This window comes from Trachemys scripta, chromosome 19 (genome assembly GCF_013100865.1).
Source record: "Trachemys scripta elegans isolate TJP31775 chromosome 19, CAS_Tse_1.0, whole genome shotgun sequence".
In the NCBI taxonomy this organism is placed as follows: Eukaryota; Metazoa; Chordata; order Testudines; family Emydidae; genus Trachemys; species Trachemys scripta.
In genome coordinates, this window is record NC_048316.1 from 6,461,969 (window position 1) to 6,484,799 (window position 22,831).

At 43.4% G+C, this 22,831-nt stretch overlaps 2 protein-coding genes across 3 annotated transcripts in view; one reads left to right on the forward strand and one right to left on the reverse strand.

Annotated features, from left to right (window-relative positions):
* CALML6 (calmodulin like 6) overlaps positions 1-12,777 on the reverse strand; it is a 196,199-nt gene extending 183,422 nt beyond the window's left edge. For both annotated transcript variants that reach the window (XM_034753031.1, XM_034753030.1), the window contains exon 1: positions 12,646-12,777. The gene's annotated coding sequence lies outside the window, so the exon portion shown is untranslated. The remainder of the gene's footprint in view (positions 1-12,645) is intronic.
* Positions 12,771-22,831, forward strand: part of NADK (NAD kinase) — a 34,236-nt gene continuing 24,175 nt past the window's right edge. The window contains exons 1-2 of the mRNA XM_034753023.1: positions 12,771-12,909; positions 20,677-20,896. Coding sequence (XP_034608914.1) covers positions 20,718-20,896 — 179 coding nt within the window. The 5' untranslated portion in view covers positions 12,771-12,909; positions 20,677-20,717. The remainder of the gene's footprint in view (positions 12,910-20,676; positions 20,897-22,831) is intronic.

The window sequence follows — 22,831 nt, forward strand, 5'->3', positions numbered from 1 at the left end:
ATTATTTCCTACTTGGTTAACTTCACTAGTGACAAGAACAGGATTTGTATGTTTAATTCTCATGCACTTAAGTGAGCCTGTACCTCCTTACACTGTAAGATGAGACCATAGCCACCCAATAGCTTCTGGGTAGCAGACAATGTGTTTTGCTGTCCAATGGCATGACTAGAATGTCATATAGGTTCCAAAGTAGAAAGTATGCATCCGAAGAAGTGGGCTGTAGTCCACGAAAGCTTATGCTCTAATAAATTTGTTAGTCTCTAAGGTGCCACAAGTACTCCTGTTATTAAAGTAGAAAGAGTGTTTCGGTTACTTCTGTTTTTGCATTGTTGACAAAGAACAATGGTTTTTCTCACACTCCACTTGGTTGTGAAAGCTCATGGCTCAACCTTTTCCATTTCAATGCAATGACAATTAGCATATCATCTGTCTGACTTGGGTGGTTTCTGCCACAGAAAGGACCCAAACAAACCAACCCATACTGGTAATCAAAGGCTGAAAAGCAGCTGAATTTGGAGGTTGGAACCTTTTAACTATAGAACCCTATTTCCTCTATATAGTGATGAGGGATATGTCTGAATCCAGCACAGGTGAAGGGAGCAAGCCCTATTTTTTGAGATGATTAAAGATGTTTAGATTTCTTAGAGACAAATGTGGAGGTCCCTATCAAACAAAACTCTTATGGCTTTTGCCAAAACAAGGCTTTCATCTTCCTCTGAAACGTCTAGTGCACATCATTGTTGGAGACAAGATATTGGGCTCAAGGGACCATTGGCCTGTTCTAGGGTAGCAATTCTTATGTGCTAAATGTAGTTACTAATTGGATAATAGACTGAATACTTGCAAAATGTCAAGATTTTCTATGTGGAGACATTCTGGAGTGACAAATAGGTGCAAAAAAAATCAAATTCTTTGCCTATTTTTTTGCTTTAATCTTATGTGATTTAAAATTTGTGAACTGGATTATTTGTCAAATGATTTTATTTTTTTAATTTGCCAAGATTCCTACTCGCTCAGCCACACTTTCCTGGGTGATGATCTATGGCTCAAATATTAACACACATCCAATATGACAAGACTGACATTGAAAGTGTTGACACAGTCTTGACTTCAGCAATGTGAACATCTGGCCCTAATCAAGCTCTCAGTATAGATTGCTGTGTGACGCTTTGAGGGAAACCGATGGGAGTTGGAATGATTTCCCCAGGACCACAACATATAATTAGTGACTTGGTTTGAATGCCCCTTATTCAGCAACTTGCCTATCAAACATCTTCAGCTAGTCCTTTAGTTGGTTCAGGGAAAGTTTGCCCTGAGGAAAAGCTTTCTGATTCCCCAAATCAGAGAAACTTACTCTCCCTTCCGTCCCTCCAGTCTAGGGTAACCCAACTCCTTTGTGGGTCTAGGAATATACGGTAATAGGAAAGCATGTTTTAGATCTATTATTTATTTGTATTACAGTAGCAATTAAAGGCCCCTACCAAAATCAGAGCCCCATTGTGCTAGGCACTCTAGAGAGACAAAACCAGAGACAGTCCTGCCCTAAAGACAGGCAAAGATGGATGAAAATCAAGTATTATCTACATTTTATAGGTTGGAAACAGGCATAGAGAGAGATGAAATTACTTGCCCATGGTCATATAAGGAGTCTGTTACAGGGCCAGGAACTGAATCCAGAACTCCTGAGTCCCCATCCAATCTCTTCACCACAAGCCAATTAGCAACAGTATTGTTAGCAAATAAATCAGACTCCTCATGATCTTTTGTATTCCCACAATTCTTTGTATATAAAACCCCATGCTCCTTAGTGCATGAACGAAAGTGTTCTGTATCTATGAGTCTAGGGACTTTGTACTTTAGGTTGAATTTTGGTGTGTGACCAAATAATGGAATGTGTATAATACTTTTTACCTTGCCCCATTGACCTGTGGAGAATGTGTCCAGGTAAAGAGAGACTTTTTATTACAAGTGTCTTTGGTGGTCAATTAAATAATTACCTATTGAGAGAGGTTTTTAGTTTATTAGGAATTACTTATTGGTACAGATGTGTGACGGGGCAGCCCCGCCCTACACTGGCCCCAGCGACGTCAGACCAGTAGCTCTGACAGAGGAAGTCCCGCCCCGTACTGGGCATGCTCCAGATGCTCACTGAGTATAAAAGCAGGGAACTCAGCTCAGTCGGGGCTGGCGGCCGCAAGGGAAGGACCTAACTGGGAAGCTCCTGCAGAGGACCAGCCAACACTCTTGAAGCTGCCAGGAACAGAGGCTTTTATAGGCCGGCACGAACCCCTACTGCGAGAGGAACCAGAGGCGGCGACGGATCCGGAGACTCACGGAGAACCCTGGGATCCGTGGGAGACCCCAACTCCCCAGTCGGTAGGGAGCGACCCAGGGGAGGTGACGGACTGGTACCTTGACCCCGGTAAGCCTCAGCGTTTCGGTAGGACCCCCTTGCTGAGCCAGTAGTAAGGTCCTACGGCCCTGCAACCAGGGGCGTGTATATGGACTTTGTCCATTAGGCCATGCTACCCTGCGCCAAGGGTTGATCCTATGGACTCTGGCCACTAGGCTGTGCTGCCCTGCAAGGAGGGGCGTAAACCCTCACAAGATGTTTTCTATAATAAGGCCTTAGTTTCAGATATCTTTAGCCTATTAATTAGACAAGATAAGATACCATAAAAAGGAACTTCTCATGTAGTTCAGTATGGGAAAGGAATTTTTCTTTGTCTTGAACAAATATAGGAGGATGGGTGTTTTGGGGAATCAGGAGTGAACTGAGCTACAGATGCTTCTCCGGTCTCCAGATCATTTTGATAACTATGGCCTTCCTTTCTGTATCGTGCTGTGTTAATCTTTGACTAAATCTTTGATTAAGAAATACCAATTGAGTCTGTTCATTTGGCTTCCTATTAACAAAACCAAACAAAAATCCAACAGTAGAAAGCGTTACTGTCCATGTTACTATGTGAAAACTTAGTGTCAATAAGGAATCCAGGAGCACTCCTGAACTACAGACTGAACTGGCCAATTGTGGGCATGGGCCTTCAATCAAAGGAGACTGGCACCAGGCTGCAAACTCTTCAAAGTGCTTTTATCTGTCCTCCATCACCTCTATCTTGCTTGGGTTCAGCTTTAGCCATTTGTTCTTCATCCATAAACTGATCTCATTCAGCCACTGGGCTATTTGGTGGTGATTATGTGGCCATATGTGGTGAAGGATATGTAGAGCTGTTAGTTACCTGAATATTCTCGGCACTTGAATTCATGTTGTCTGAGCAGTTCAGCATGTAGATGTTGAATAGGACTGGAAAGAGAATGAATCCTTGTGGGACTCCACAAATGAGGGGTCTAGCGATGGAGGAGCAGATTCCCATCACTGTTTTGTGTGTGTGTGCGCGCTTCTCTCAGGCAGTATAGCTTTATCTCATTGTCAACAGTGTCGAATGCTTCAGGAGAATGATAATGGATGTCTGTCCTTTATCTATTGACAGGAGTTCATCCATCAGTGCCGCTAAAGCTGTTTCTGTCCCATAATGTGGCCTGTATCCAGATTGTGCTGGGCCTAGGATATTAGCTTCCATTAAATGAGCATGTAGTTGGCCTTTGGCAAGCTCCATCTTATTTTAGACCAAAAGAACTTGGTGACCCTTCCCCTCCTTGCTGAGCCCAGACATAGCAGCTCAGATAAGGTGATTGTGCTTCCTACAGCTGAGTTTCCTGCAGTTCTTACCTCTAAATGGCATTCTCTATGGTTAAGTGTGACTATCAATGTTAAGCTGACCTTTTAAATCACAGCTTTACATTCCTTTTGCCCAGCCATCAAATCTCTGCTTAAACTCCCTTAAGAACATTTCCCTCTGAATAAATCCCTTCTTAACATTGCTAAAAATTCCTCTGAAACTCTCTTATGAAATTTACCTGCAGTAGTCTTACTAACGGAAGTGAGGTACCTGAACACAGACTCTCAGTGCACCTTCTCTAGCCAGTTGTTCGCTCTCCACAATACTGAGATTTTGGTCCTTTCATCCGCCCATTGCTGGGTTTCCTGGTAAAGATTTTGCCATGGGTTCTCCCTCCCTCCTTTGTGACATTTAACTTTTCTCCTGCTAAGTCTCTCAGCTCACCACTAACTGAGCTGTCTGTACACCAGTTGCCAACGGCTCTCAAGCTTATCAGAGACAGCCAGCATTACCAAGTGGATTGAGTATGGAGCTAGAAACCAGGACCTCCTGATTTCTAATCCCAGCTCTGCCACTGAATTGTGAGTGCACTGCAAGTCCATTAACCTGTTTCCCCATCTTTAAAATGGGGAGGGATAGCTCAGTGGTTTGAGCATTGACCTGCTAAACGTAGGGTTGTGAGTTCAACCCTTGAGGGGGCCACTTAGGGATCTGGGGCAAAATCAGTACTTGGTCCTACTAGTGAAGGCAGGGGGCTGGACTCAGTGACCTTTCAGGGTCCCTTCCTGTTCTATGAGATACGTATATCTCGGTATATTTACCTACCTCATGGGGGAGTCTTATGAGGACATAGTTACTATTTGCACAGCACTCTGAAAAGTTAAAGCAATAGTATTGTATAATTCCCCTGTCCCGCCATCAATGGTTTTGTGGTTAAACAGCATCATTATTAACTGGTTTGTCATATCTCCACTTGCTATCAGGTTCTACAGGATTTAAGCTTCCATTTTGAAAAATATTAAGTTCCTATTTCTCATGGTTACACAGAAATGGCAGGTAGATAAACCTTAAACAGCTATAAGGGAGACATGAACTCCTTCATCTCAACAGGTTGTTAACTGAGGCCTAATGACAATTCAGAAGTTAATGATTTCACTGCTGAGCATTTTAGCAGAAACATCCTGTTATTGTTTGATCTGATTGGCTGAGGTGAATCTGACAATAGTGTTCCATTAAACCTAAAGCCATGCACTTTATATTTTGCAAAACCAAGGACCTAAACAGAGAGAACTGTATGTGTTTGTTTATCTGTGGGTATTGGTACCAAAGGTTTTCCTTCTATTGGCTTTTCTTGAATGAGGCACAAGGGACACTGAATTCTGAGACCCTCAAACATTTCATTTCTCATCCCTCTCTCACGAAGGGCCCACCTTCACTACACCTTACTATGTGTAGCCTAATATACGGTTCTGTGCACGCATACCTGTTCTGTTCCCTTTGTCAGCAAGCAGATGCTCAAAAGGGATATAACTGTCCTTCACTTGGACTGTTTTGTGCTCTGTGTAGGAACAAGAGGATGTCACAGAGCATGGCATGCTGTGTTTCTTCCATTAGCCCAGGAAGCAGGACTTCCAAGGTCACTGTGGAACCTGGGCAGCTTGCAGCATAGCTGTGGTACATATAGGTTTGTTATAAATAGGAGACACACAGCTGGTTAGCAATCTCATCTAATCTCCATTAACTAATAAGGATAAGTGTTCATCGAGTCCAGAGTTCACGGCCTTTGCAAGACGTCTGGCAGTGTCATGCAGGCAAGGGATGCTGTCAATGGGCTCAAAAATCTGTTTTCTTTGACATCTTTATTTTTAATAATCAATATTTATTCAAATTGGAAGTAGTAGTGGAAAGCAAAATCCTAAAGAAGCATTGTTCCTTTAACCTGTGCAAAGGCTGAAAAGTTCATCATTAGAATCTCAGCGCAACTGAAATTTCTCCTGCCTGGTTTGTGTACTGGAGATCTGGGAGTACGTGACTGTTACACAAACACTGGATCCCTGAGCGTAACTCCTTGGTGCTGGGCTATAATTGTTTTGCTGCTTTCTTGTAAGAGGGATTGCATCTCGATAAAGAGAGAATATCATTTAGTACTAAGAGTACGGGAAAAGGAGCAGGCAGAGTGATTCTATTTTTGATTCTCTCTGTATGATCTTGAGCATGTTCCGTCTCCTCTTTGTGCCTTAGGCTCTCCATCTACCAAGGCCAGCCAACTGCCCTGCCTCTGAAGCTGCAGAAAATCATGTAGGATATTTCCATCTCATCCTAAAAGTGCTCCAGAAGGGGGGGGGAGGGAGAGAAGGGAGGGAATGTAAAAGAACCCTGCAGCTCCTTGGCCTGAGGAGCAATTCCTTCCTGACCTCAAGTTCCACCATCACTTTACATTTGTGCATCATTTAGGCATTTTAATACCAATTTGTTCTCTAAAATACCACTGGCATCCCAGAACCATACATTGTGTTCTCATATACACAAAGATTGAGAAAATCAGTGGCCACGATGGGGGTGGGGGGTGTGAATAAAATTAAAAAGTATTGCTTATCCTCCGATGTCGTGGTGGCAGCAAACCCTCTTTCTACTGAATCTCTGGCATTTCCCCAGCCCTTAGCTTTCAACTTCCCCATTTTCAATGTGCACTGTCATTTCATTTCCTGGCACTCAATTCCATGTTGCACTCGCTTCATTTCCTGACCCCCACTTCCTTGCAAAATGCACAGAACTTTTGACTTGAGAACATGTGATATCTCAAAACAACCTGCCCTAACCCATCAAGTGCAGCCACCTTCTCTTATCTCCCGATGTGACCTAGAAAAACAATCCTGGATGTAGCAAATAATGGGCCCAATCCTCAGATGGTGTAAATTACCCTAGCAAAATTGACCTGGTCTGATATCTTTAGCCAGAGCTGCTCTGAATGAGCCATATGCTTGAGACTGGACTAACAAATAATTACATCATGCAATTAAAGTAATATCCTGTTTTCTAGTGATCAGATATCTCCTGAGACAACTGTGCTGAAGTTAACTAAACACTGTTTGCTGGAAGCTGGGAATGAGCGACAGGGAATGGATCACTTGATGATTACCTGTTCATGCCCTCTGGGGCACCTGGCAGTGGCTACTGTCAGAAGACAGGAAACTGGGCTAGATGGACCTTTGGTCTGACCCAGTATAGCCGTTCTTATGTTTGTCTACAATGGCAGCACACAAAGGCCTGATCCTACTCCTTCCTGAGCCTGTGACAAACTCCTGCTGATTTCAATGGGAACAGAATTGGCATTAGTGCCTAAGGCATTAATTTTGAGAGGTTCTGAGCCCTCCTGTAACTTATCCCTGGGGATTTGACCTGAAGACACTCACCATGCATTAGGTGAGTACAGAATTAGGGACCCGATCCTGCTTTCACTGAAGTGAGAGGCCGTTTGTGATGACTTTAAGGGGAGCTGTAGTTTCTCAGCTTCTTTTAGGATTTGGCCATAAGTCACCAATAGATAGGAAAGTGCTTTTTGGAGGTGGGGACTTTATTTGTGGCTGAGCTGGAGAGCTTCTTACATGAGATTAGATGTATGTTCTGAGGGGCTGGGAGGGATTTTAAAGCAGGGAGAATGTTTAGCCAATTACCAAATAAAGGGTCAGGATGAATGTTCAGGGCTGCTATTTTATCCTCTGTGTTAAAGAATATTCACTAATGTGGTAACTAATAATACTCCTGGGGGAATTATGCGCGACTGCGCATGCACAGAATTTATGTTCCCCATAGATTTCTTTGCTTCCCCACAGAAAAATGACTTTCTGATGTGGAAGCAAAGGGAAGCCACAAGAGCAGCCATGCGACATTCCATAGCAGTATGTTTCGGGTACCCATGTCAGACGGCAGAGAGGTAAATCACTGTAGGGCAGGAGGCGGAACTGGGGAAGACCTGGCTGGTGACTCCTACCCCGCACCGGGCTTAGCTGCTAGTCCCGGCTGGGCTGGGTAGAACAGGACTTCCTCTTCCCCTGCACGGCATCCGGTGCTGGGTCAGACCCACCCCCAGCTTTCTCCCCCAGCTGCAGGAATCTTTGCAAATTCTTCCCCCACACCACTGTTTCCTGCACCCATCGTTCCTCAGCTGCAGGGGGAGGGATCACTGTACAGGGACCTGCTCCCCTATCCACCCAACTGTTGTGCATCCAGAACCCCTCATACCCAGACCCTCTCGCTGAGCCTCACACCCCACATACAGAACCCCCCTGAGGAGCCCCACTCCTGCTGCACCACCCCGATGAGCCACCTAGATCCCTACCCCACTGAGCCCCAACCAGCTGCACCTGGATTGCTGCCCCACTCCCCCAGCCTCTGGACCCCCCCACTGAGACCCCCACACCCAGACCCTCCTGCTGAGCTCTATCTCCCCACACCCAGACCTCCCCCACTGAGCCCCTGACACCCAGACTCCCCACCAAGCTCTATCCACCCTGCTGCGCCCCAACCACCTTCACCTGAACCCCCCTCCAGCATCCCACTACATCCAGAACCTCCCAACAAGCCCCTGTGCATCCAGATCCCCTGTGTACCTGGATCCCCCACTGAGCCACCCACACCCAGATGGCCTCACACAGAAGCCTTTAAATCCACACCTGGATTTCCCCCCTCCCCCTCTACCACTAAGCCCCTCCACACTTGGATCCTGCCAAGCTGAGCCTGCCTGCCCACACCTGGGTGCACCTGGCAGGGAGGGGCAGGGCACTGGGGTGTTTCTGGGGTGGGGCAGGTCCTGTCCTTGAGCTGTGTCAGGGTTGGGTGCAGCCTCACAGCTGAATCTGTCTCCCGGGGGGGAGCTGCACAGTGATCTCCCACTTCTGTGCAGCCAGTGGCCTGTGCTCTCCAATGCCATGCTGGCGCCTCCACCTTTATTTGAGAAATAAAATTTGCAGAATTTTAAAATATTGTGTGCAGAATTTTTATTTTTTTGGTGCAGAATTCCCTCAGGAGTACTAATAAGAACAAGATGATGACAGCAAAATCACCCTAACTGCAGTTAAAGTACCCAGCTGATTTAAACTTTCTAGAATATTAAACTTCGTAATACTTTTTTAAAAGAAAATCTGAATTTTGGGCTGGTGAGTGATATTTGTCCACTAGGACACCAGTTAGCACTTTAATTTAAGGTTAATACTATCCCACTGCACCACTTCATCTTTTCCTTTCTGATAGTCTTTAAGAAGATGGTGGGGGAATGGCTAACCCTCCCAAGCATTCCTAACTCTGTAATAAAGGGCAGCTAGCTATATGCCAAATGCTCAAGTGAACCTTGGAACTGAGTGTCTTACAGACCCAGAACCATCATTACTCTGTTTGACTACCACAGTGGTTTTCACATGCTCTATGCCTGGTACATTTTGGTGACATATTTGCAAGGTAGACTCACGTTTTACCCTTTCAGAAATAATCACTAGACACAGAAAGAAGCAAAGACTGTGTAACCCCTTCCCATCTACCATCACAACACAAAGAACAAAATAATAGGTCAACCTGGTCATAAACCCACCAGGATTCAAATTTCAGCCCAGGAACTACCATTATCTTACAAGGCCGTGCAGGTGTACCTTTAAGAATCATTAAATGCTGGAATTGCTCTCCTACTGTTGTATTTCACACTTACAGGCCTAGTCTTCACTTACCGGCTGGTCCGGAGGCACGCCATCGATGTTCTGGGATCGATCCCGGAAGTGCTCACAATCGACGCCGGTACTCCAGCTCGCCGAGAGGAGTACGCGGCGTCGACGGGGGGAGACTTCCGGCCGCGTCTGGACCGCGGTAAGTCCGGAGTAAGGTACTTCGAATTCAGCTACGTTATTAACGTAGCTGAATTTGCGTACCTTAGTCCGAAGTCCGGACTAAGTGTAGACCAGCCCACAGAAACACCTGTGCTAATTAATTGCTGAATCACTCTTGGAATTTGCTAAGTACATGGTCACCCAAAAACATCCCTATTATATATGGGAGGTGATCTAACTGTTGCACATTGAATTGCTATGTAAAGCATATGAAGATATTTATTCATGATCTCATCGTTGACTTCATTTCCCCCCTCACACAGCCCATATGTTATACTTGCGCTTCTCACACAGATTAGAATCTGGTTTGTATTTTGCCTATTTAAATATTGAAGCAATACGTTTTAAAGATGTTGCTGATAAAATTACAACATACCATGTACAGACTGGGACAAATTACAGAGGGCCTTGTTTGAGCTTGGCCTTCCTTCTGTATTTCAACAAACCATGGATGCCCATCAGCTGTGAAGGTGGAATAGGGTTCTGAAGGGATATGATGCCAATTGTGTGTTCATCACAGGCTGCAGTTGGGTACTGGTTAGTCACTTAAACAAAATAAGTGGTTTAAGATGATTTTTAATCCATCTGAAGCTCCATGCTTTGAAAATGTAACTGCATCAGTCACTGTCCATGTGCTGTACAGCATCACACAGTGATAACACTCACTTTGGGGTTGCATACGGTACTATATACTGTCATGTCACATAAAGACCAGTATGAATTTTTTTCCAGGTCAAGTGATGACTGCAGGGATGGGGAATCAGAAATCAGACTCTATTCTCAGCTCTGCCTTTGTCTTGAAGTAATTGCTAAAGATTGTACAACACCTTTCATTGCTGTTTCTGGAGATAACTATTTTCCCACTGTAATGGGTTTGGTCACAGAGATCCCCTTGGGACGATCACCTGATGTGCTGAAATTACCTCTGAGCCCATTTTCCCTGCAAGCTTGGGACTCCAGAACTCTGCTTTGTTCAGTCAGACACGCTAGCCTGCTGCAACTCAGACCCAGGGTCTGGACCACGCCCCCAAAGCTGCAGACTTTAACTAAAAACAGCTCAGCAGTTTACCTGTCTCCAGCACTCAGACACCCAGCTCCCAATGGGATCCAAACCCCAAATAAATCTGTTATACTCTGTAAAAAGCTTATACAGGGTAAATTCATAAATTGTCTGCCCTCTATAACACTGATAGGGAGATGTGCACAACTGTTTGCTTCCCCCAGGTATTAATCACTTACTTTGGGTTTAGTAATAAACAAACAAGATTTTATAAAGTATAAGAAGTAGGATTTAAGTGGTTTCAAGTAATAATAGCCAGGACAAAGTAAGTCACAAAGCAAAATAAAACAAAACATGCAAGTCTAAGTCTAATACATTAAGAAACTGATTACAGGTAATATCTCACCCTCAAAGATGTTTGAATAAGCTTCTTTCACAGACTAGACTCCTTCCTAGTCCGGGCCCAATCCTTTCCCCTGGTACAGTCTGTTAGTTCCATCAGACACCTCAGGTGGTAAGCAGGGGTTTTCTCATGACTGGCTGCCCATTTTGTGCTGCTCCACCCCCTTTTATAGCTTTGGCACAAAGCGGGAATCTTTTGTCTCTATGGGTCCCCACCCCTCCTTCTATATGAAAAAGTACCACATTTAAGATGGATTTCATTATCAGATGACATGGTCATGTGTCACTGTAACATCCTTAGTCTCTGTTCCCCGTGGGCTGGCCCACATGTACACAGGAAGATGTTCAAGTAACTAAGGCCATTTACAACTGATTGTTTCTGGAGCACCCTTAATGGCTTCCACTTAATATGTTTACAGCAGTGATACAAGTTTATATCTTATTCTCCTAACTCCAGATATAGAAATAATACATGCAAACAAATAGGATGAACACACTTAGTAGATTACAAGCTTTCTAATGACACCATACAAGGGGTACTTAGTATAAAGCATATTCCAGTTATGTCATATTCATAAGCATATTTCCATAAAGCATATCAAGTGCAACATCACACCCCCCTCACAGTGATTTTGTGAGGCATAGAGAAGATTTTTAAAGCACTTTGGAAGCATCAGCTAAAAGGGAGTAGGAAGGAGCACAAACTATTAGCATGATTTCTAAAAAGGTGACCAAGTATCACTGTAATTAAATATGTGAAGTTTAAGGGGTTGGAGGGGAGGAATCCACTCAACTGGAGATTTGCAGAATTTCTAGATTCTTTTGGGGATGTCCTGATAAAATGAATATGCCTCTCATCTTAAACTTCAGTTGTTAACTATTTTGGGCAAGGCTGTTTTTTTCTTATACGTTTGTACAGTGATTAGCACAGTATGGCTTTAGTAATACAAATGAAATATTTTTTCAGCATTAATAATGTTGTCAACTCTTGCACTTTTCCCGCACAGCCCCAGTTCTCACGGTCTACCGTCTAGTGATGAGATGGAAATCTCGGCTTTGTTTTTTTTTAAAAAGGGAGAAGTTGCTAGTTCTCATGTTTGAAAACGTGACCCAAGCTCAAAAATTGGGGAAATAAAATAAGCCTAAAATTAATCTTAAAAAAAAAAAAATCTCATGCTTTTTAAGCCGCTCTCGTGGGGGTTGTTATGCCCGACTCATGGTTCATGAGTGCCTGGAATTGGCAACACTCAGCATGTGTAACACGGTGACCGGGGGGAGCTCGATGGTGCAAAAAGGTGCAGCGCACTGACCCCAAGGAGTATGATCCTCACTCCCCGCTGTCCCAACACAGCCTGGCGCTTGCAATGGAGCAAACCCCCACAACAGAGGGCAGGGCAAATCCACTGGACTCGGCATTACCCCCCCACAGGGAGGGCAGCCACTCCGCCTGCGCGCAGCCTTCCCACCCCCCCGCCCGCCGAGGCAGCGCCACGCGCCCACACAGGCGGATCGCGCCAGCGCTCAGCCAGCCGCACCCCGCGCATGCGCGTCGTTGTTCGTCGCCTTTGCCTCGCTCCCCTCTCGCTGGCGTAGGAAGTTTGGCGCATGCGCATTAGCGTGAGTCTCCTCTCTCGGCCCCCGCCCTCGGACTCCGGGCCGACCCTCGCGTACGCAACCCCGCTGCACTTACCGCCTCCTTCTCCTGAATGGGAAATAGCGGCGGTCTCGCGCATGCGCAGGGTTGTCGTCTCTCTCTCCCCCCCCCTCCTTCCTCTTTTGCCGGCTCCCCCCGCGGGCCCGGCTGCGGCTGAGTCTCGTGAGGAGGCGGAGGACCTAGGGCGGACTATGGAGCCGCGCCGGAGTTATCGGCCGCACTCACTGGACGGGAGTAACCGCCGCCAACACCACCGGTTCCGGCACGCGGGCCTCTGAGGGGGGAAGAGCTCGCCGCGCGGTGAGCGGGGGAGGGGGAATGGAGTGGAGTGGAGTGGGAGGGGAGGGGGAATGGAATGGAGCGGGCGGGTTAAGTGGAGGGGGTGATGGAGTGGGGAGGGGTGAAGGGAGTGTGTGTGTGTGTGTATGTGTATGGGGGGGGGGTGTCCTGGTGGCTGGTAGCCAGGTGGGAAGGGCCTAGCAGACCCAGGGCCGAGGGGTTGCTGCTAGGAGGTAGCAAAGCCAGGGGGCCAGGGTTGTTGTGGTGCCTTCTTACGGGCAGCAGCTGGTGCCCCTGGTGGGATGGTGTGAGGCTGGCTCAGGGACTTGGTGTGTAACTTTCCCAGTTGGGGAGTGGGGGTGCCCGGTGTTGTCCCCTGAAGGAGGATGTCCATGTCTCACAGTAAAAGTCCTGTCCTGGGGGAGCTGAGCATGCTGGGGCACCAGATTTTGTTGTGCCTGCAGGATGGCTGGTGGTGTGTTGGCATCAGCCGTGCAATGCCCCTCAGGAGGATGCTTGACACACAACTGGCCTCTAGGGTTAGGCTTGGCAGAGTTCAATTTTAGTTTCTTTTATCATTTTGATGGGTATCCATGTTTATTTTAAGCCTTTTTTCATTTTTATGGGTTTAAATTTTCACAGTTGTGCGAAGTTATGGGGTGGCCAGATAATGGGCAGCAGGTAACGACAGTACTAATTTAATGACAGTAGATGCTCTGAGCCACAAAAATAAAGCTTTATAATGGTTAAAACATAAATTGTCAACATATCAAAATATACAAGGGCCTTAAATCAATACAATAGCCTTAAATCAATCTCTGACTTCTCGAGCAGCATATTTTGTTCTTTGCCTATCTGTAAATTTCAATTACAATATTTATAATTTAAAATGTCAATATTTTTGTTAGCATGTGGTGAAACTAATGTTTACCAACATTTACCAATAAATAATCCAAACCTAAAGATATTTGGGTCTTTTTGGTGGTTCTTGAAGCACTATGGACATAGCATGTGCCACTCCAATGTTCATGACCTGTGTGTATCAAATGTGGCTTCATTGGTACAGGTCCTTAAACTGGTTACCAGCTGGCATGTGGTTCGTGCATATATATCTTACATAGAGGGTACCTCGTGGTGTAACTAGTTTCAGTGCAGGTTTCCTTAGCAAAGCCGTAGATGGTCTCAAGTGCTGCCTAAGAAACACACTGACAGACAATAAAATTCTCACAGTTCCTGTGAACCAAGAATAATCATTCTTAAATCTGCACTGAGGGAATGGAAACATACAGATGTGCTCTCAGAGCCGGAAAAAGAGACTACTCAACAGACAGAATAACCCCCTCTCGCCTGTGATTGCACCTTGTCCTATGAAGAAACTCTTAGCTGGTTAATAACATGGCTTCTTTTTTATTAAACCACACAGTCTTGATGGTTGAACTGTTGGGGAAGTGGCTGGGAATTTCAGTTTTGTTCTGGGCCTTGCAATCTAGTTATATCTGCTCTTTTTATCTTTGCTATACATTAAAGAGGAAGAGAAACAATACAGCTAGAATGTGGCTTGAAGTGTTGCACAGATCTTGGGGAGGAGGGCTGCTGCAGAAAAGTTTCTACTCGGGTATTTTTGACTCTTCACAGTGGTGCTTTCTGTTTTTCACTGGAAATAGAAGAGTTAGAAGTTGTATAACCATCCACTGGAAAGATGCTTCTGAGTCACAAGTGCTTTCAGTGATTGTAGCGTGCAGTACTTCTTGACTCCATCCACATGAGCGGGTGGGAGGGAAATCTGTAACTAAAACATGAAAAACCAAAACAAACACTTGTCCAGCTGACACATGCTTCTCCATTGTTGGTGGGACTGAACGGGAACCTTTGGGTGCAAACGGCTATATAAGGAAATCCTCCATTTGACTGGCTTCTTGGTGAAGAGGACTCCTTGAGTTACTGAATAAATGACACAGAACAGGCATAATGCAAATTAATAGAAAAGGAAGCTAAGATAATGATTTCTGAATGTAACGGTCTTCTTACCCTTATGAGAATTACAGTAAGTCAGTAATAATGATAATAGACTTGTAACAGATCAAATGGTGTGATCTGAATGTCCAGTACAATTTCTGGTTATCTAATAAAAATGCATATATGGTATGATATATGTATGAAGGCTGTTGTACAATTCTTGATCTAACTTCACTTTGATCTACTTCCCAAAATATTAATGAGGGAAACACCCGTATATACTGTATTAGATATTGTAAACTCCCTATGAAGGGATCAGTATAATAGCACAATTGTTCTTTCATGGTCTATCCCCATCTTACCTATCATCCCTGGTTCGGTATTGAGATGACAGCTTTCTCTTATGATTGGCCCAAGATGCTAGCCTTCATTGCCCATTTGTTGAATTTTCTAACAAGCACCTTCATGCTTTTTCCCAGGCTGCTCCTTATGTTTGGGAGGGGTGACCTGTAAACATCTGCAAAACTAACTCATTATCCTCCTTCAAAATCTCCTCAAAGGAGAATTTTGCCAAGAAAAAAAAAAAAAACTTGAGTGGCTAAGCTGCTGCTGTGCTGAGAAACTGCTTATCATGGTGACCAATACTGTTTCCTTGTTCTTCCCCCATCTGTATCAATTTCTTGTCTTTTTACTTAGTCCCTAATCCAAAGAGTTTACAATCTATCTTTTTTTTGTTTTTACGTTCTGTATTTGTATAGCGCTTAGCATAAGAGGTTCTGACCCATAACTGGGTCTTCTAGGCACTATGATAATACAAAGAATAAATAATTTTGAATTTAAAAGTTCAGACTTTTTTCATCTTTGATAATGTTACAGTGAAATAGCTGTGAAAACTTGACATATCATTGCCTGACGCTTTTTTAGGTGAATTTAATATAAGAATTGAACACTTTTATTAGAATGAATGGATCTTACTAATGATACAGTATTCAAGCTGCCAAAATAAATACTCAGTAATTAATAATAAATTTATTTATAAAGCACCCTGGCAAAATCACTAGGAATGCTGAATAACAATCATAAAAACAATTTCCCATGAATTAAAAAAATAGACTTCTTACATGATTGTCATTTTAGTTGCTATCGGGCTGTCACCAGTATTTGGCTTTTGCTCCACATAAGAAATGAAACATATTGGTCACTTGGCACTATCGGCTCTTGACTTGCTATAGTTACTCCAGGTTTGGCTGATATTAGCTTAGAAGAACACAGGAATCCACTTCAAAGACTTACTGATACTCAGACCAATAATTCCTTAAACACCAAAGAGATAGAAGTAGAGGGTAGTTGAGGCATTGGATTGTCTTAAAATGTTAAGTTAATTCATAGATGCAGTGTACTGGGATCACATACATTTCCAAAGCACCACTAGGCATAGACAGAAATAGAATTCTGTTTTTCTAACTTTCTGTAGGGCTTTCTTGGTGACCATCTAAACTGAAATATAATCTTGGTTATATTTTATATGCAAGTCATAAGGTAAAATTTTAAATGAAAACTTCCTGGTATTTTCTGTGGGAAGGTTATTTTACATAATTCAGAATACAGTCCAGGATTATATCAAAACAGATGTTTGGTGTCACTAACACCTGTGACAAACAAATGAATCTTTGAAGAATACTGTAATAACTACTTTAAACGGTGATGAATGGACCCAAATAAACTGAATAAGGGATTTTTCAGCACATGACATTTAAAATACTAATATGTTGAAATACTCCTTTCATATTTTATTTTAGGCATTTAATATCTAATATTTAAAGTGGCTTATTTCCTTAAAGTTAGATAATTTTTAAGTGACTTGTATTTTGATTAGTTCAGAAGCAGCTAGTACTCCTTTTGAGAAATTGTATAAAACCGTGGTACAAACAAGAGCTTAGATGCATAATTTTCCATGTCAAAAAGTAATTTCTATAGTATTAATGTACATATGAGCCAAACTCTGACTCTTTTGTGTGTATGTGTGTGTGTGTGTATGTATATGTGTTTATATGCATCATTACAGTAATTGTGTGTACAAATCAAGTAATTGGAACACACATTAGTATGCCATTATGCTCTTAGTCTGTCTAAAAGCCAAGCCCCTCTTCTGAAATTCCTAGATATTAGGAAAGTCAAAAGTATGTTGAAATGAGTATTTCCAAGCTCAAGTTCATAGGTGACTCTAAGCCACTAAATGTTTGTATCTTGGAAAAGTGAAGGACATTATAAATTGATAACTAATGCATGCCACTAAATTGTATCTATTTTTGTAGTTGTGTCCTTATGGAATGGGGATGTAATTCATGTCAGGAATGAAGGAAGTGGTGGTTGGTGATTCAGTAGGTGTAATTTCCATGTGAGTCAGTAATGAACCAGTGATAGTTTTGAAACAGTATCTCATGCTAGAGGCAATTTCTGTATCTTAAAATAGGGTGCTGTGAGGCTTAATATTTGTAAGGTACTTTGAAACCATTGGAAAGTTGCTATAGCAGTGGTCACCAACCAGTAAATCATGATCGACCAGTCGATCATGGAGCCTCTGACAGTTGATCTCGGTCTCAGCCTAGGGTTGTCATGCCAACCCTCCTGCAGCCAAACCAGGAGATCAGCCGCTAACAGTCCTGTGGCATAGCAGGGCTAAGGCAGAGGCTCCCTGCCTGCCCTGGCCTGGCGCCGCTCTGGAAGCGACCGGCATGTCCGGCAGCTGCTCCGGGGTGGAGGGGGAAAGGCGGTCTCCACGCGCTGCCTTGCCTGCAGGCACTGCCCCCACAGCTCCCATTGGCTGGGAACGGGGAACTGCGGCCAAAGGGAGCTGTGGGGGCAGTGCCTGCAGATGGGGCAGTGTGTGGAGCCTTCTGCCCCCCCACCATCCTCCCGGAGCCGCTACCATACAAGCTGGCCACTTCAAGAAGTGGCTCAGGGCCAGGGTAGGCAGGGAGTCTGCCTTAGCCCTGCTGTGCGGCTGCCCGGGAGCCGCCTGAGGTAAGCGGGGCCAGGGGGCTTCATGTGCAGCTCCCGGAAGTGGCCAGCATGTCCCTGCAGCCCCTGGGGTGGGCAGGGGGCTTTGCCCCTGCAGCTCCCATTGACTGTAATTCTCTGCCGGGAGAATTGGGAGTCAGCTGCTTGGGCAGCGCATGGAGACCCCTTCTGCCCCCGCCAGGGGCCGCAGGGATGTGCTGGCCATTTCCGGGAGCAGCGCGAGGCCAGGGCAAGCAGGGTGCCTGCCTTAGTCCCGCTGTGCTGCCGCCTGGGATCCGCCTGAGGTAAGCAGGGCCTGGCCAGAGGCCGCACCCCAACCCCCTCCCCCAACCCTGAACCCCCTCCTGCCCCAGTCCTGAGTCCCCTGCACCCAAACTCCCTCCCAGAGCCTGTATCCCAACCCCCTGCCCCAGCCATGAGCCCCCTCCCAGACCCTGCACCCCTTCCTGCACTCCTGCCCCAGGCTCAGCCCAGAGCCCGCACCCCAAACCCCTGTCCCAGCCCAGTGACGGTGGGGAAGAGCAAGTTACAGAGACAGGGGGGATGGAGTGAGCGGGACGTGGCCTTGGAGAAGGGGCGGAGTAGGGCCTTGGGGAGGGGGCGGGGCAAGGGTGTTCGGGTTTGTGTGATTACTGTTATTTCTACATTTTCTTTGAGGTAGATCCTGGGTTGCACTTAAATTCAAAAAGTGATTTTGTGCTTAAAAAGGTTGGAGACCCCTGTGCTATAGGATGTCAAAGTATCATTAGAAAGACAAGTTGTGTGAAAATACACTCTGAGTACCTTTCCTAGACCCAAAGAAGAGCTCTGTGTAAGTTCGAAAGCTTGTCTTATTGGACCAACTTGTGTTGGTGAAAGAAAGATATTACCTCACCCACCTTGTTTCTCTAGTATCCTGGGATCAGCACAGCTATATCACTGCAAATTACTTTTATTAGCATATTTGTTTACCATAAGGATGTAAATATTGTTTTAAAAGTTAACCATTTAAATGCTTACAATTATATAGTTTAACTGGTTAACCAATTAAAGGGAAAGAGGCTGGGGGTTAATGGTTAGGGTAGGTTAACTGGTAAGACTAATGCTTACCGTTTAATATTTTACCTCCCTAGTTTATCAGTCTTTCCTAATTAATATCCCATACTATCACATTCTTCACAGTATGTACTAGGAAATCTGCTCAAAAGGAGGTGCAGTTGTAAAAGTGTAATCCTTCAAATATTATAGCAAGATAACCTATTTTCTGTTGATCTTATTAAAGAGTAAGTATAAAATATTAATCCAAGCTTAATTATTTTAATCACTGTTTATCCTTAGATTCCCTTTTAAAATTAGATTAGATTCCCTTTTTAAACTGAAATTTGTTTGCTGTTTATATATAGAGAAGGATTCTTCATTAGCTATATTCAGATATGGATACGCGCAAATGTAGATTCTTAACATGTGGGGAAAGTAAACATTTCAAGGACTTAAAATGAGTTGGCTTATTCCATTGTTATTTTACATCCTCTAAGGAGGAAGTGTATAATATTTTATGTAGAGAAGCTACTCGTATGTAACTCGTTATCTACCAAATGTGACTAAAAATATATATTGATGTTGTAGCAGACTTTCAGAATGAAGTTCTGTTAACAGGGTTGGTAGACTCATAGATCTTGAAGGTAGGAAAGACCTAGTGGATCATTTTATCCATTTATTCCCTGGCAGTACAGGATTATTTCATACTTTCTTCTTGCGTTCAGTAGAGTTGGCATCAATGCCAGTTTTGTCTTCTTGAAATTTTTTTTTTTTTTTTTTTTTTTAAAGGCTAGAAATCCCGTGTAAAACTGTATGCTCAGACTTGAGACTTGTGTGCCTGGCAGGGCCCCACCTTCTCTAAATAGGGTTTTAAGAAAGAAAGTCCACTTAGAGTTCCTTTTTTAGGTCCACTGCAATGCTGTTCCTGACATTCTGCTAGTTGCTTAGTCTCAGATGGGAGCTGTGCCTGAAGTTACATTGCTGGAAGTGGTGGGAGCAACAAGAAGAATAGAGATCTCAAACTAACCAGGTTTTTTTTTTTTTTTAGTTTTATTTTTTATTTATTTATATATATATTCAGTGAACTATTCAAATTCTCTCAAAATGTTTTAATTTTTTTACTTTAGCAGGTCCATTCCTTCCAAGTAGTTCAGTGTTCTGGAACTGCTTAACCAAATTTTTTAGTTCTTGTTCATTTGCTCCACAGCTTTGTTGGTCACAGAGGTATCAGGCTAATAAAGTTGCTTTGGTAGAAAAAAGTATTGGACTGCATAATGTGATGCCTTGTTCCCCCCTTGTCTGGATTCACAGTTACTAAAAATGCTCTTAAGACCAAGTGTATTGTACATTGCAACTTAGGGATGCCTCCCGCTTACCTGATGAGGATGAATCCAGGTATACAATAGTAATTGCAGATTTTGATATGTTACTTCTAAGAATGACTTTTGGCTTTTGTCCAGTATTTCTTTTATAACAGAAAGGGGTTACCAACTCTTTACAATCTTATTTTAATGTCTTAAAATTGCAGCCGAAAGTGGCCCTAAACAACCCAGGTAACCGGCATCATTAACACACATGCACTTCACTCAATCCCTCCATCCTACTGCCGGTTTCTTTCTTGTGATTTGTCAGAGCACTGAAATTCCCCACAGGGTGGGAATCTCTTCAAGAATAGCTTGAGAAGTATGTGTCATGTTCTATGCCTATGAACTTAGATAGCGTCCATTTAATTTGTGGTTTGTTACTCTCCAAAATTTGAAATAAAGTAAAATCATACTTCTTCTTTCCCCAAAGGAAGCTGTATTTCCCCCAGCTGAAGTTCCTTTACTTCCACCATGGAGACAGAACAAGAAAACCTTTGTATCAGTAAAGATGATGAGTGCTCTGAATCTGCTTTTCATTGCTCAGCATGTCATGATGATGAGGATTGGAGCTGTGCTAACCCTATCCGGGGTCGGGCTAAGACCCGCAGTTTGTCTGCTTCCCCAGCCCTTGGAAGCACCAAAGAATTCAGGTATGAAATAAACTAGACTTGAATCTTCTATGCTGCTGATTCTTTCTGAATGAGCAGGAAGTTTCCTGCTTTTGTAGAAGTAGGGCAAAAGTGAAATTTACCCAAGTTTTGTGTTTGCTTTTCTAGTCTGTATTTACATAGTGAGGTAACCCTTAAATAGCTCCTGAGATTAGAAGTAAGTTACCAAGGAAAAAAAGTCATTGGTATATCATCTGCTGGCTTCGAGAGAATTTTGAACCTAGTAATAGCTTTTCACATTTTTTTTCTTACAAAGCATAGGAATTGTGGATGCAGTGCGTAGCTGCAGTGTTTATAATATACTAAAAGAACTTGCCCATAACTGAGAAAATAGGTATACAGGCGTTCAAGTAATTTTTCTAGTTCTGGCAAGTTCTTTATAGGGACAATTTTACGAGGATACATGTGGCTTTATTTAACAGAGGTCTGTTGTGTTTTACAGAGTAGATAGATACAATTTGTTACATTGTTGTCAGTTTTAAGTCAACCATTATGCAAAGGATCCAACTTCCCGTTTTACACACCTTACAAAAATGAAGTATGGAACAAATTGTGACATTGAGGTACATTCATTTAATAGCTTGATAATAATATAATCCAAAAAGAAGGTTCAGACTTCCTTATAGGAGCAGAGCTGGATTTGATACCAGATCTTTTGCACAGCTCCATTTAGAGTTAGCATACATGGTAAGAAGAACCTGGTTGGATGCATTTCAGCTGTATAGTAATGGGTGATGGCACAGAAGTCATTTTATTCATAGATCATAGTCTATTGCCTTCCTCGAATCAGATTGTTAACCTACTAGTATGATCTTCTGTGACATGGGGAACCTGGATTTAACTTCTCGTGTGGCATTCCTCAGACCAACAATGGCAGGTAAAGACTGTACTGTGGAGGCAGTATGCTTTGCTGAGGGAGGGAGGGAGTACCTCGCACTACTGAACTCTGACCCTCCAGATGCCTGAGGGGCATGGACAAGATTCTAAAGGAGCTGCTTACCAGAGAGGATTGTCTCCCCCATCCAAACTGTGCTGCTAGCAGTATTGTTGCTGCAATGTGGAGCATTTGTAGGTGAGACTATAAGGGTGGGGAAAAAGAGGTTGGGGGAGAGGGAATCCCAAATCAAAGACAGGAGGATCTCAAAACAGACTGTAAGCTAATTAAATGTTTTCTAACAAGTGCAGCTTCTATGGAGTTTCTTTAGGGACATAAAGCTAATGTACTTAAAAAATTTTGGAGGATGTTCTTGCAGGGTCAGTGGAAACCTTTTAATGCTTGGAGTTACCTATTGTTGCCTATGGACTGCACAGTACAATATAAGAAAACAAAGTATTTATGTAGAAATGTATCATATAATTAATAGCATTTAAGTGCAGAAATTTGATTGTGTTCATAGGATTTTAAACACCTAATATTAGTCTACATGAGTAAAAGTCCTGTTGGCCTAAATTCTGCTCTCTTTCTAGGTGTGAATATTTCCAACTCATTTTTTTTTTTTAGTTAGGAAACCTGCTTTTTTTTCTATTGGACACACATTTCTTAATTTGTTTCCATTTTCTTTTGTTTAGTTTGCTCTCTGATGGATAGAAATTGGTCTGAAACGACAATCTATCTTTGCAGTCAGGGATATATATCCATTCGTGGTTTGAATGAGGTTTATTACTTAAAAAGATATTTCATTAACTAAGTCATTCTTTGGCTGGTTTTGTGATACTTTCACCACCAGTTCAAAGGAACTTGTAAAATGTCAAATTAAAATTATCTTAGATTTGCTGTGCAGTATTTGTAACTGAGTACTTCTCTCTATGTATCAACTTAGCAGGCGCTCTCTCCACACAGTTCAATACATTTCTAAAGCACATTAGTACATTATAAATAGAATAGAAAATGTTAGTAATACCTTCTTATCTCTATTC